This window comes from Thamnophis sirtalis, unplaced genomic scaffold (assembly GCF_051295495.1).
Source record: "Thamnophis sirtalis isolate CommonGarterSnake01/CBP01778 unplaced genomic scaffold, rThaSir2_p1.2 scaffold_10, whole genome shotgun sequence".
In the NCBI taxonomy this organism is placed as follows: domain Eukaryota; kingdom Metazoa; phylum Chordata; class Lepidosauria; order Squamata; family Natricidae; genus Thamnophis; species Thamnophis sirtalis.
The window spans coordinates 11,332,659-11,348,530 of NW_028261390.1; the positions used below are offsets into that span (position 1 = coordinate 11,332,659).

Here is a 15,872-nt window from a genome sequence, read left to right on the forward strand (position 1 = left end):
GGGAAAGTCAGAAGAACCTCATTACTGAACTGTAAGTTTTGTTATTAAGGATTCCTGACAATAAACTTGATCTGAAAAATATTCCCAAGCGTGGAGTTAACTGGCTGCCCGAGCAGAACCTCACTGCCCGGGGCAGAACAAGCAAGTCTGAATCTTCTACCTGTGCCAGGGTTGGTTTGATATAAATCATGATTTAAATCACTAGTAAAAACACTTGATGAAAATCGACTCGATTTAAAACATAATTTTTAAAGAGCAACTGTCATCTCTGTTCCTTCTGTGGCCTGCGGTTGACTCACCAACAGTCCCAATATTGTGGATATTTACAGCCTCATGCGCCATTTCATGCTGAATAAACTAAATTATTAATGTATCTTAAATAGAAAAGTATCTTTAGATAGATTTTTTTTACTCCAAAAGCATTTTATTAAAATAAATTTGATAAAAATCAAAACAATCCTATTTACCGTATTTTTCAGAGTATAAGACGCACCTTTTTCCCTCAAAAAAAGAAGATGAAAATCTGAGTGCGTCTTATACACTGAATATATTTTTTGCCTCCTGGAATCCCGCCTCCCCTTTGCAAAAATGGTCATGCATAGCCTTTAGGAGGCTCCTGGGGAGGGCAGAAATGAGCAAAAAATGGTCCGTTTTTTGCTCAATTTTGCCCCCCCCCCGCCCCCAGGAGCAGTCTACAAGTCTCCTAAAGGCTATTCATGCCCTTTTTAAAAATAAAATGGGCCCATTTTTGCAAAAAACGGGCTGTTTTCAGGAGGTCTGCAGAGTGCAAAAACATTTTTTTTAATTTGCCTCTTCAAAATCTTGGTGCATCTTATACTCTGAGAAACACGGTAAATCAAAACAATCCAATTTAAATTTTAAAAAGAATTAAATTTTAGAACATCTTCAATTTTCATCCATCCAGTCCCATGCCCACAAACACGCCAAGTTTTGATACTGCTAGCAAACTGCAAAGAGAAAGAAACGAATAAAGGGGAGGCAACAAACATCTGGTGCGTCAAATATATAACGCATAAGTTGAATTTTGAGTAGACCTGGCATTAATTGAGGAAAAACAATAATTTCTGATATAATGACAGTGAACAAAGAAAAACATGAGATAAACCTGCAGCTGAAGTAAAAAATAAAAAAAACGCGTGTGGGAACAGGCACGAGATACCACAAGCCCATCTGTCAACCCTTTAATGATGGCTAAAGAACTGACTACAAAAACTTAATGTTTCATTGAACACTGAATTAATACATGACATGGGAAAACTAGCTTCATCCATTCAAAGTTCTGAAAGCCAATCAGAAGCAATATATCAGCAAATCTGATATATTGTTATTTAGAAGTAAGCCCCCAATTAATTCTGCACGGCTTATTTCTAGATAAGCGGATTAGCGGAGAGTTAATACAATTCTTTTTTTTTAACCGAGTTCAGTTAATATAGTTTATCTTCTTCTAGTGCTCTGTTGTGTTTCCCTCCCAAAAATTTGGTTAGTATTCCATCACTCAGGCTGGGGGGTGAAATTTTACGCCCCTCAGACAGGGTTTGCAATTTGGGAGTCCTCCTGGACCCACAGCTGACCTTAGAACTTCATTTGTCGGCTGTGACCAGGGGGGCATTTGCCCAGGTTCGCCTGGTGCACCAATTGCGTCCCTACCTGAACCGGGAGGCACTCGCAACAGTCACTCATGCCCTCGTGACCTCAAGACTGGACTACTGCAATGCGCTCTACATGGGGCAGCCCTTGAAGAGCATTCGGAGACTTCAGCTCGTCCAGAATGCAGCCACGCGAGCGATCGTGGGCGCACCTCGGTACACCCACGTTACACCTATCCTCCGCGAGCTGCACTGGTTACTGATTGGTCTCCGGATACGCTTCAAGGTGCTAGTCGTCACTTATAAATCCCTTCATGGTATTGGACCTGGGTACTTGAGAGACCACCTGCTGCCAATTACCTCCCAAAGACGCATTAGATCGCACAGGGCAGGCCTCCTCCGGGTTCCGTCTACCAGCCAATGTCATCTGGCTACTACCCAGGGGAGGGCCTTCTCTGTGGCAGCTCCGGCCCTTTGGAACGAACTCCCCGCAGAGATTCGGACCCTCACCTCTCTCCAGGCCTTCCGAAAAGCCGTTAAAACCTGGCTGTGTCGGCAGGCCTGGGGTTGATGAGTTCCCTTCCCCTCTCGAATCGTGTGGCTGTTGGTTGTTTTTAAATGCCTTGTATTTGTACCAAGTTCGAAAAGACTATACAAAAGACTATAAGATGAGTTGGAATACATCCTAGCTTCCAATCAATGAAAATCTACTGTACTATTTCTAGATGCAGATGAAAAAAGAATGTGTCTTAAGGTTTGTCATTCAGCCGGTTCTATCTGGTTCAGCCGAACTGGTAGCAGCGGGAGGCTGCGCCCACCCACCGTCACTTCCTGTTTTTGACGCTCTGCGCATGTGCGGAAGGTCCTGCGCATGTGCGGAGGTGGCGCATGCCCTCTCCTTTGCGTACCGGTAGCGAAGGTAGGTTGATTTCACCCCTGGTCTGTAACCATATAAAATATTGTCATTCACTAGGACTGAGTACCTGAGGGAGATGGTTGTCCTTTTACTACGCCATTTTTAGTCTTTTCTTCAGAATTCATTACTTCCTTGTAGATTAATTCTGCAAGAGACAAAGGAGATTGTTACGAAGATGTTGCATTACTTCCCCATATGAAAAGATGCTTTATTATTTCCCCACATTATTTAAAATCACTCATGAAAGTGAATAAAAATGTTCTAAATCAGGCAGGATGGGCTTCAAAAATTTTAGCAAGGGGTTCTCTGCCCTGTTGCTGGGAGGGCGTGGCCATGGTGGGCGTGGCCTAGTCAGCCTCCTGCACCACAGGGGAGGGGGGTGTTTGCGCTCCCCAGGCTCCGGAGGTTTTATTCCAAGCCTCCAGGAGGGTGAAAACGCCCTCTCCAGGCTCCAGAGGCCCTCTGGAGGCTGGCCTTCCCAAACTTTCAGTAGGACGGTTTTTTGCCCTCCCCAGCCTCCGTGCCCTGCACTTACCCGTATCCAAAACAGACCGCGTGGGGACTCCTGGGAGGGGCGGGACAGGGTGGGTGGGGCCATCCAGGAGTGGGATCTGGGGCCTCTCTGAACTGCACAGTATCTTAGCTAGAGCTTTTTCCGAACCTCTGAGAAGTCACAGCAGGCCACCCCTGAACCCGGGCCACAAAAATGGATAGCTATGTTTTTCCTAGCTATCATTTGTCCTACTCTTTCCCTTGAGTCAACTGCCTTGAAGAGCAGAGAAACCACAGGGAGTCCTCCTCTTACAACGGTTCATTTAATGACAGATGAAAGTTACAATGGTGCTGGAAAAAAATGATTTATGACCATTTTTCACACTTATGACCGGTGCAGTATCCCCATGGTCAGGGGATCAAAATTCAGATACTTGGCAACCACCTCGTATTTATGACGGTTGCAGTGTCCTGGGGTCATGTGATCTCCTTTTCCGGGCTTCTAACCAGCAAGCCAGATTCGTTTAACAGCCGTGTGACTAACTTTAAGAACTGCAGTGATTCATTTAACAACGGTGGCAAGAAAGGTCATAAAATGGGGGCCAAACTCACTTAACAAATATCTTGCTTAGCAACAGAAATTTGGGGGTCAATTGTGGTCATAGGTTGAGGACTACCTGGACCTGTCTTCCAGCTTGCACAACTTCATAATGATCTTTAGGCACTAACAATTTCTTGAAAAGTTCCTCTGATGAGCTTAAATCTAATTTTCTGGATCCTTGGCTTTGATTGTCACTCACTTAGACGGCTTTTTCATTAAATCTGTTAAGGAAATGCCTGCTATCTTGAGAAATACTATATTATATTTAATATTCATTATATTAATAAATCATATTATATATTAAGGCACAAAACCTCTATCACTACACCACCTGCTGAAATCAATGGGATGAGCAGGGGGACTGGACTTCAACAGTAGCTAATGCATAGTATAATAATTATATCATAAATGGAGATATTCCGCGACTTACAACCATTATTGAGCCTGGAATTATAGTCATAAATTGTGTGGTAAGTGGGTTACCTGTGATTTTGTGACCTTTGTGTGATAGTCATTAAGCGAATACCATGATTATTACATGAGTGTCACGGTCATTAAGCAAATGCAGTGGTCATTAAAATGAATCCATTTTATCCAATGAGTGTTTTTTTTACTGAATGCCAAAACCCAGCAAAATTGTGATCACGTGATTGTGGGATGCTGCAAACTTTTATAAATGAGAGCCAATTGCTAAGCACCCAAAATGTGATCATGTGACCACCACGATGGGGGCAGTGAGGCAACTGCTGGAACTCAGGAACAGATTTGTAAGTACCTTTGGGGGGGGGAGGTACTTGTAACTTCAACTGGTCTCTAAGCGAGGACTACCTGTATTGCATCTGAAAACAATTTAGGAATCAAGTGCAGGTTGCATAGTGAACACAATTCTGTCCTGCATTAACTATAGCAATGGCGGTGGTGTGGTTGGGTGGGTGGGGTAATAAGAAACTTGGTGTGAAGTCACTGCTGCCCGTGGCACGACAAAACCGCGCTCGACTAAGCCGCGCCCGATTAAACCGCGTCGCTGACGTCATCAACAGGGCGACAACAGCGAGCGCGGAGAAAGAAGGGCGCTTTAAATAGCGCTTTGAAAGCAAGCCGATTCAACTTAAGGTAAGGGTTAGGTTTAGGGTTAGCTTTAGGGTTAGGTTAAGTGTTAGGGTTAGGTTTAGGGTTAGGTTAAGGGTTAGGATTAGGTTAAGTGTTAGGTTTAGGGTTAGGTTAAGGGTTAGGTTTAGGGTTAGGTTTAGGATTAGGTTTAGGGGGGTTAGGTTTAGGTTTAGGGGTTAATTTTAGGTTTAGCGTTTACAGCGTGCTTCTGTCTCCGCGCTGTTGTCGCCCTGTTGATGACGTCAGCTATGCGGTTTCGTCAAGCGCGGTTTAGTCAAACGCGGTTTTGTGGTGGAACCACTGCTGCCATCATTCAGCATCTGCTGCCTGAATCTATGATCACTATGCCCAATGGTAGGACTGGTTCTAATTATGGCATTATAGCTTTCCTGTGACCACATGCTTCTTGTAAATCTGGAAAATACACTAGATTTTTCAGAGATAACAAAACATTTTTTGTAAAGAGAAAAAACAAACAAGTGAAGGAAGATTCTTAAACCTGGCTGCAAATGTTTCATCACCATTCGAGGAGAAATCATGGTCTAATTTCAGCTTGTTTGATAGCTTGAGTGGCTGACTGCAAACAAGCCGAAACCAGACCATGAGTCAGAAGCACCCAGATAACAACTCTAATCCTAATCTGCACCATACAGATGGTACTTAACTACAGCCCAACAACAATAGGAAGCCAATCAAACTTTATAGTTGTAAATTGTGTGGTAGTTAAGTGGGTCACCACATGACCCACTTAAGTTTTTGTGACCTTTGTCCAACAGTCATTAAGTAAATACCATGGTTGTTAAATTAATCTCAGTCATTAAGCTGTCCAAAATCAGACTATGACTCAGAAATATACGAACAAACAGCATTCAGACTAATTTGCAATCTCACAAAAAGGTCTTTAAAGACCTGTGTTCTGACAGACGAGCACAACTCAAAAGGCACTGACGATGTCTCCTTGAATGGTGACGAAATGTTTGCAACCAAATTGCCAAGCTCGGAGCTCAAACCAAATGCCTAACTACCAACCCAAGCTATTAATATTCAAACCCATTCTCAAACTTCTCAAGAATTATTGATCATGCTCTGAGTGCATATGCAATTCCCATGGAATGCAGGAGGCATCAGGAGGTAGGAAGAAGAGGTCAAGGACAGATATCAAATGCAGAATCAGATGCTATACCTTGTATATGTTAAAAAATTACCTTTCCACTCTTCAATTGTGTGTTCTCTTTCATCCAACTGCTTGTCATAGATCTGTGGAGGTGGCTGTGAATTGAAACATAGAGAGGTCAACGGAATAAGTTAAATTGGGAACATAAACCAAAAGTTTTGAGGTCAGTTAACTTGGGTGCCAAAATAGTTAGGAAATGAAAAACTCAGCAAACATGTTCCAAGCATGATGGGTGCAGTGGCAGCCAAAAAAGCCAATGCAATCCTACATTGCATAAACAGAGGGATACAATCAAGATCAAGTGAGGTACTAATACCACTCTATAAAGCCTTAGTAAAACCATACCAAGAATACTGGATCCAGTTTTGGTTCCCACACTATAAAGCAGATGTTCAGACTCTAGAAAGAGTGTAGAGAAGAGTAACCAGGATTATTAGCGGACTGGAGATTAAAACATATAAAGAACGGTTACAGGAACTGGGCATGGCTAGTCTAGTGAAGAGAAGGACCAGGGGAGACATGATAGCAGTCTTCCAATATTTGAGGGGCTGCTACAGAGAGGAAGAGGTCAAGCTATTTTCCAAAGCACCTGAAGGCCAGGAAAGGAATAATGGATGGAAACTGAACAAGGAGAGAATCAACCTAGAAATAAAGAGAAATTTTCAGATAGTGAGAACAATGAACTAATGGAACAGCTTGCCTTCAGAAGTTGTGGGAGCTTCATCACTGGAGACTTTCAAGAAGAGATTTGACTGCCATTTGGTGCAGCCAGAAATGGTGCAGGGGAGTTGGACTAGATGACCTACAAGCTCCCTTCCAACTCTGTTAATCTAATCTAATCTAATCTGTGCCTCAACCAGATCTAACCTGGTTCTTAAAAACCCAGCTGGAGAGATCCCACTCATGATTTTGTGAAGCCCTTTTGCTCATCTAAAGAGTGAAGCATGCAAGCCTCTCAGACAGACGAAAACTTGAGATCGATCCTGTGAAGTGTGACAGCTGATGGTTCCCACGCTCTGCCAGACCTATAGCTAGCATTTGTTAATGAGTGAGAAAGCAGAAAGCGCGAGTCACAGGGCAGTAGGAGAGGAAGGGGTGGAATGGAAGAGCCAGACCAAAAAAATAAATAAATATTAATGTGAAATCTCATCCAAGATGATGCAGTTGTTGTTTTTTCTTTCTTTCTTAGATAGCCCCTCTTTAGGTTTTGAGCTCATGGATGGGTGGAGAAGGAGGAAGAAGCTGGACTGAGCTAAATAGGGTTCACATCAGCCGAGACACTAAATTGTTCATTCAAGAAAAAGAACATAACCCAAAGGAAAAAAGCTTAAGCTCTCTGTAGCCTTTTTCTTCTGGAAAATCTCTCTCAGAAAGGAGGAGGAGGAGAAGCAGAAATAGCTTACCGTGAGCCACACTTTAGCTTTTGAAGCAATTTTAATAGGTTATGACAGGGGCTACGAAAAATGCAGCACCTTTAAGCGCATGGACATTGCAAGCATTGCAAGAGGGAAAAGCCAATTCCTTGCATTCTTTATTGACCAGGGATTTAACCATGACTTCTAATTGGAAATTAACAGGGGTGGGCTGATGGGGATTTGCAGGGGTTCAGGAGAACCTCTAGTTAAGATTCTGTGCAGTTTGGACGTGACCCGACAAATGCGCGCACGACAAATGCGCGCCGACAAAACCACCGCGACAAAACGGCGAAATCGAAAGCGTGCCCACTAAAGCACGCCGACAAAACCGCGCCCACAAAAGCGTGATTAGGGTTTTTAGGCTAGGATTAGGGTTAGGGTTAGAGTTAGGGTTGTTAACGTTGTTACCGTTGTTTTTGCGTTGTTTTCGATGGCGCACTTTTGTCGGCACGCATTTGTCGATGCGCTTTAGTGGGCGCGCTTTCGATTTCGCTGTTTGGTCACGGCAGTTTTGTCAGCGTGCATTTGTCGGGCGCGCATTTGTCGGTGAACCAGTTTGGTGAACCCCCGAATCCTTCTCCCGGGCATGTTTCCGGCCTCCAGATGGTCTCCGGAGCCTGGGAAGCCATTTTCGCCCTCCCGGAGGCTCAAAATAAACCTCCGGAGCCTGGGGAGGACAAAAAGCTCCCCCCCCGCCATGGTGCAAGAGGGCAACTAGGCCATGCCCATCATGGCCAGGCCCACCCAGCAATCAGGTAGAAAACGCTTTGCTAAAAATTTTAATTTTTTTCCCACCTCTGGAAATTAAGTACAGGTAGTCCTCGGTTACGTGCTACTGAAAAAATGACTTATGGCCATTTTTATACACTTATGACTAATGCAGCATCCCCATGGTCACATGATCAAAAAATTCAGCCTCTTGGCAACTGGCATGTCCGCATGACTGTTGCACTCTCCCAGGGTCATGTGATTATCATTAGCCACCTTTCGACAAGCAAAGTTACTGGAGGACCAAGATTCACGTAACGATTTCATGATTCACTCCACAACTGTGCTGATTCACTTAACAGCTGCAGCAACGAGGTCATAAAATGGGGCTAATCTGACTTAATAACTGTCTTGGTTAGCGGCAGAAATTGTTTGGCTTGTATGTTGAGGGCTACGTGAATAGATTGTCCACAATTAGGACCACAATTTCTAAGAACTCTTTTATTCTATTCTATTCTATAATTTCTATTGCTAAGTAAGGAGATTGCCGAGTGAGTTACAGCCGATTTTATGATCTTTTTTTCTTACAATTTTTAAGTGGTTGTTAAGCCATTGTTAAATCTTAACAACCAGTCATCTTGACAATCAGCAGCAATAATTGCAAATACATGCCAGTTGCCGAGTGGTTGAATTTTGAACTGCGGCGGTCATAAATTTGAGGACTTTCAAGTACTCTTGTAACTTGCTAAACGATTGGCTGTAAATTGAGGATGGCTCTGCTTATTTGTATTTTTCTTTCAAAAACTTGTTCCTCACTTAATTTCATTTAATTCTTTTTTTAAACAAAAATCAGAACCCTAACCCAAACATTTTTGTTAATAAAAGCAACACACTATAAAATAATTATATTAATTCATGGGGTTGGTTGCTGCTATTGAACTGGCTTGCCCCTTACATCTTCCAACAGATGCAGGTAACCATGGTTACCGTTGCCAAGGAAATAAAAAGGAAAAGCCTTGAGACTGGGTTGACTTCTAGCTTGACCAGTTCCCTTCACCTGGAATTTAAGATCATCTCAACATTGCAAAGACTAAATGTGCCCATATCATGGGTAATAAAATTTTATATACTTTTAATCTGGAGGGGGAAAAAGACATCTATAACGCCCTCCATTCTCCAGTGAAAACAGGGCAAGTGTGCTGCAGAATTTATAGATAACTACCTGATAACCTGGCATTGCCCGGGTATTTATTTATCCCAATCCTGTATTAGACAGGAAAAGTCCTGATGTTGTTGAAAATGTCCGGACCAAACGTAATTTCTAATGTTGGATTTTTCCCCTTACCAGAGGGCGCCCCCTTGTGGAGTGCTGTGAAGACAGTTACCATGGCAACTCCACTGCGCTGTACAATAAAAGCCATTTTATGGCAGTACATCAGAAGCCATTTTAAGGCACAATAGGCTGCATCTTAACAGAACACACAACCTGAGTACCCCCACAGTATTTGTTTCCAGAGAGTAAGTCATCTGTGTACCAAGTTGCGTTGAAATTGCTCGAGGAGTTCCAGGATTATGCTGGAACATACACACATCAAACAGACACACACACAAGCCATTTTTATATATATAGATTGCTTCTCAAAATAAGTAGGCATGTTTGTGAGCATTTTCATAAGTTATTTTAGGGGTGTCAAACTGGCGGCCCGCAGGACAGATGCGTTACGTGCAGGCCACGCCTACTCCAGCATTCCAAGTGACAATAAAGCTTCTGTTCTGTTCTGTTCTGTTCTAATCCCATTCCCCTTTCCCCATTATCTCTTTCTTCTCTGTAACCAAGACCGATTTCCGTTGTTACTACATTAGATGAGTCACTATTTTTTCCACATTCACTTCCCAAGTATTAAAATGATTAAAAGCATTACTTCATATTGTGCTACCTTATCAAGCAACGATTCAGTCTAATAGCAAGATCTTTCTGTATAATATACAGGTAGTCCTCAACGTTGACCACAACTGAGTCCAATATTTCCGTGGCTAAGTGAAACATTTGTTAAGTGAGTTTTGCTCCCTTTTATGACCTTTCTTGCCACAGTTGTTAAGTGAATCGCTTCAGTTGTTAAGTTAGTCACATGGTTGTTAAGTAAATCTGGTTTTCCCATATATTTTGCTTGTAAGGAGGATGCAGAAACTGAACACATGGCCCCGGGACACTGTAACCGTCATAAATATGAGTCAGTTCCCAAGCAGCTGAACGCGCTCTACATGGGGCTGCCCCTGAAGAGTGTTCGAAGACTACAGTTGGTCCAGAATGCAGCCGTGCGAGCGATACTGGGTGTACCTAGATACACCCATGTTACACCCATCCTCCGTGAGCTGCACTGGCTCCCTATTGGTCTCTGAACGCGCTTCAAGGTGCTAGTCGTTACTTTTAAAGCCCTGCATGGTTTAGGACCTGGCTACATGAGAGACCGCCTCCTGCCACATACCTCCCAACGACCAACAAGATCTCAAAGGTTGGGCCTCCTCCGGGTGCCGTTAGCCGGACAATGCCGGCTGGCAGCCCCCCGGGGGAGGGCCTTCTCTGTAGCTGCCCCTGTGGAACGATCTACCCGTAGAGATCCGGACCTTTACCACTCTCCCGGCCTTCCGAAAAGCCACCAAAATCTGGCTGTTCCGGCAGGCCTGGGGCTGTTGATCAATGTCCAGCCCCACTTTGACAGAATGGATGGTGTGCAATTTTAACAACTGTATTTTTACCTTTAATTTTTAAATGCTTTTTATCTTGCTCTGTAAGCCGCCCAGAGTCCCATGGGAGTGGGCGGCATACAAATTTTATTAAATTTCAAATTTTGATCACGAAAACCACGAGGATGCTGCAACGGTCATAAGGATGACTAATGGTCATGAGTCACTTTTTACAGGTAGTCCTCGACTTACAACAGTTCATTTAGTGACCATTCGAAGTTACAACGCCACCCCAAAAAAGTGACTTACGACCGTTTTTCACCCTTGTGACCGTTGCAGCATCCCCATGGTCACGGGATTTACATTCGGATGCTTGACAACTGACTCACATTTACGACGGTTGCCATGTCCCGGGGTCATGGGATCCCCTTTTGCAAACTTCCGACAAGCAAAGTCAGCGAGGAAACCAGATTCACTTAACAACCATGTTACTCATTTCACAACTCCAAGGATTCGCTTGACAAATCTGGCAAGAAAAGTTGTGAAACGGGGCGAAATTCGCTTAAAAAAATTCTCACTTAGCAAGATACACGTTGGGTTCCATTGTGGCCACAAGCCGAGGATTACCTGTATATAATTTTACAGATCAAGACAAATAGTATACTTTTCTGGCCCGTAAAATACACTACAGTATCTGTATGAAACAGAGGTGGGTTCCTACCAGTTCGCACCTATTCGGTAGAACCGGTTCGTCAAATCTACCGAACCGGTTAGAAGAGGTTCCACCAGTGGACCCGGAAAGCAGGACACACCTACAGAAGAGGTTCCAAAAATTTTTTGAAACCCACCACTGACACACACACACACACACACACACACACACACAGAGAGAGAGAGAAAAAGAGAAAGAAAGGAAGAAATAAATAAATAAAGAAAAAAGAAAGAAAAAGAGTGAGAGAGAGAGATGAAAGAAAAAAAGAAAAAAGGGACAGAGAGACAAAAGGAAGGAAAGAGAGGAGGGGGGAGAAAGAAAACACATGGCCAGCAAGCCACTCCCACCAGGTCACATGGCCAGCAAGCCACTCCCACAAAGGAGGCCACACCCATAGAGTAGGTTCCAATATTTTTTGAAACCCACCACTGGTATGAAATCACTTTTGTTAAGAAAATCAGCTACCTCACTTCTCCACTGTCCTGGCTTTTCTTAAGTATGAAAATGACTCAGCCTGCCCTGGTCACCAGTCAAAGCAAAACTCTTAACATCCTAACAAACGTGCTTTTAAAGCCAGAATTGGGCTGGCCCTGACTTTTAAAAAGAAAAAGGAAAATGGAAAAATGTCCTAGAGCGATCGCTAGGCAACAGGAGTTATTGGAAGAGACAATGGCTGGCCTGAAGCCACCCAGTGCATTTCATGGCTGAACAAGCATTTAAAATCACAATGCCTGAATTATATCCACGCACAGCCGCACGGCTCCTGTCTTCTTCATTACTCCTCAAAAGGCACGTTTTGTCAGAAAGCAGACTCAAATGAAAATAACCAGGGCATTTTTAAAGGGCTGATACTGATCCTTTAACCCTGCAAGGTATTCGCCACTATTTGGTTGGGTTGCTGGAACCTATTTGCCATGCATCTGGTTTGATTTTTCCAACATGGGCATCTCCTACTAGAGACTCTCATATAAATTAAGGCAATAAGGAGAGAGCAAATTTCAAGGCTTTACTTATTTCACATTTGGCCACGTATATGAGTCGGACAATGTAATGGACTTACATATTACATTTTATTTTATTTGTTAAGTTTATATGCCACCCATATGTCCTTGTTTGCCTAATCACATTTGGCCAAATAAAGAAATTCTGTTCGACTTTTATTCCATGTTTATGGAAATAAACAAGTCACTATTCGTGAAAACAAGCCCAAAGCAATCTCGAGTTATGCAATGTGAATAATGTTGACATTAATGATACCCTACAAAACATAAAGAGGGCTGTAAGACCAAATTTAGAAAAAAACTTCACCTTGTGAAGATCTCAAAAGCTTAACAGTTATTTTATAAAATGGCCAAGGCACTCTAGGAGACCACGCAGATCCTTGGTAAGTCAAAAGCAAGGGTGAAATGCTACCGGTTCGGATCAGTTCACTCAAACTGGTAATAAAAATGCTACTGGTTCACCTGAAACGGTAGTAAAAAAATGCTACCGGTTCAGGTGACAATGCTACGGGTTCAGGCGATTTATATTAGCTGGAAAGCAGGATTTTGTTGTTTGCTTACCTTTGTAGGCGGGCTAGGTAGCAGGCTTCACCCCCCCCCCCCAGACGCCATCACATCCATTTTTGACCCTCTGTGCATGCGCGAATATGCACTCACATTGCTACCGAACCTATAGCAAAGGTAAGTTGATTTACCCCTGGTCAAAAACCAATCTATTCTTAAAGAGCCAGACACAAAGGCAGGTTAGATTTGGCTTGTCCTTTCTTATAAATCTGTCTCTAAAGAGCAAATCCTGACTTTGACATACGCTTCAGTCATTCGGAGTAATAATTCATATTAGCCATAGGTTATCACCTGGCATTTAAAGAAAAGCCACCAGAGTCTGCGTGTTTTACAACTGTCAAAAGTATAAGGACCTTGCCACCCATCTATTTCCCTACCTTGTTATTCTCACCGCCTTTTGAATGAGACATCTTAATTTTAGTGCTCTTCTACAGGCTGTGAAAAGATCGTAAAATTTTAATGGATGTATATAAAAAGAAATTTTAGCTGGATGAAGGCTCTGCTTCTTAAGTGGGATGCCAACTAGCCTACCACCTCTTCATTTACACGATTGGTACTGTGTCAGAATTTGTTGCAGAAAAATCAAATCCAGAAAGCACACACAGATAACTGATTCAGCTGGATTCATTAACTTCTTTATATGCATAATAACAGATGAATAAATGTATAACACCAATAGTAGATTCTTTCAAAGTGGTAGAAGTTACAAGCAGAACACAAGCAGGAGAGAACAGTTAGTTTGATTTCAAAATTCAGAGCAGACAGCATAGTTTCAGTTTTGATTCTCAGCACAGACTCGCGTCTGTTTTAGCGCCCATTGGCTGACTTAGTTGCTATGCCTATTCATTGGCTGACCTTGTTACCATGCCTTTCCCAGTCATGAATATTCTAACATACTGTAAATCCCAAGAAGCTACATATAGGGGCATTGCCTGTAGGTTAAGCTCTCGGTACAAAACCAGAGGCATTGGTTTATATTTTTAATGCTTTTGCTCCCTCTCACTAATATTTATGGAGCTTATTCGGATGGTTTTGTTTCCAAATCAGATACGCGGACACAAAATATGTGAAATCAAATCTTTGTCCTTCTGTTTAACTTGCTGCTCCCTTAATGCATTTGAATTACAGATAATCCTCAATTTACAATCACAATTGGGACCAGAATCACAGTCACTGGGTGAGGCAGCCATTCAGTGAGACATTACAACACTGTTTCGTTCAATAATCACAATCCTGGCACTCTAGATTGCAGTTGTTAAATGATCTCATGGGTCATTAAGCAGAGACTCAGATAAGTAGTACAGGGTGCCTTATAGGACGGAGGGGGACCATTAATTCCTGAAATTTTAAACTTTTTGACACCAAGTCATTGGCTCAAATCAGGGGTGTCAAACTCAATTTCATTGAAAGCCACATCAGGCTTGTGTTTGACCTCGGGGGACCGGGGTGGTCATGGCCAGGGTACACATGGCCAGCTGGATGTCACTCGTGATCGGGGTGTTTGTGATACCCCCCTCTGCCAGTGAAAATGGAGCTCAGGGGGGGTCATGCACAGGTGGCAAGAGACCGTTGCAGTTGAAAACGGAGCTTGGGAGGATCGCACACGGCCCTATCAAGCTCCATTTTTGCTGGCAGAGGCACCACAGGATGCTCCTTTGCTGTTTCCAGGGCAGCCCCACAGGCCAGATCTAAGCACTCCACGGGCCGGATTCAGACTGCGGGCCTTCAGTTTGACACCCTTGGCTCAAATCCTTGATGGTGCACAAATGCGACTTTACAGTATGTGAAGAAGGATGCAAACAAAATTATTGAGATTAATTCTCACTGCACTGAATGGAACAGCAAATGCCCAGGCTTGAGACAGGAATGTCCAAATCCCTGGAAGGGAGTCTCAAGCACTAGGCAAATCAGGAGATCCAGATGTTACTGTAAGCTTAAGCTCTCTATACAAGAATCTGAACTAGTAACGGTCAAGGGAAATTAGCAGGAGTTAACAATAGAAAGGAATTCAAGGTTTGCTGGATTTAAATATCTTGTGAGTGTGCAAGGACTCATGACTGATGACCTGTTTGACCCCTGCCTCATTCTCAGCCTGGTCATTTCCCACAGGAACCTGGAGGAGGAGGATAAAGTACCAGCTGAAAATCCAATTCTTTCTGCTCAGGTCGACTCCTCTAGTTTTAATGGATAATTTTCCTTCTTCCCAGAAACAGCCATGGAGCAGAGGTTTCTACACAATTCCTAATTTTCCCCCATGATTCCTTATTTCTGTAGGGTATAACCAAGTCAAACAATGGTTCACCTAAAGAATAAGAAACACGGAGTGCCAAAGTTAATAAGTTGCTTCAACAGGGTAGACATTGGATAAACAAGGACACTTGGGAACCAGCAAAATAGTTATAAAATCTAACTTTCCTCAGGCTGAAGATGCCATTTTTCAAAGTCAGACATAATATCTTACATTGCAGCAAGGCAGACACTCCAAAATCCCATTAACCAAGCGTACCTGCCCAGGTGGTGACAAGAAAATTGAATCCATTTCTCACATACTATTACCCTGCAAATCCCACGGAGATATCAGGTCAGCTTGCATTTGCCCCTAATAGGTAAATTCCCAGGAAGGTCAGACAATTTCTATGTGAATCAACTCATAGGAGATTCAAAAAAAACCCATCACTTGTGCAGTAGCCAAAATTCTATGTTGCCATGATGAAAATAAGACATAGCGGGTCACAGGAATAACTTGTTTTATTCACCACTTTGTTAATTATCTTTTTCAGGGGGATATGCAATTTTATTTTGTAAGTTGTAATACTTTAGATTTGTATTGCTAATGAATATACAATTATAGTAGTATATGTCTATGTGTGTGTGTGTGTGTGTATGT

The 15,872-nt window shown here is 42.9% G+C and overlaps 1 protein-coding gene across 7 annotated transcripts in view; it reads right to left on the reverse strand.

Annotated features, from left to right (window-relative positions):
* MAPK10 (mitogen-activated protein kinase 10) overlaps positions 1–15,872 on the reverse strand; it is a 257,681-nt gene that overhangs the window by 16,655 nt on the left and 225,154 nt on the right. For all 7 annotated transcript variants that reach the window (XM_087724063.1, XM_087724067.1, XM_087724062.1 and 4 more), the window contains exons 12-13: positions 5,932–5,995; positions 2,591–2,668 (exon numbers count right to left, since the gene is read on the reverse strand). In XM_087724063.1, coding sequence (XP_087580189.1) covers positions 2,591–2,668; positions 5,932–5,995 — 142 coding nt within the window. The remainder of the gene's footprint in view (positions 1–2,590; positions 2,669–5,931; positions 5,996–15,872) is intronic.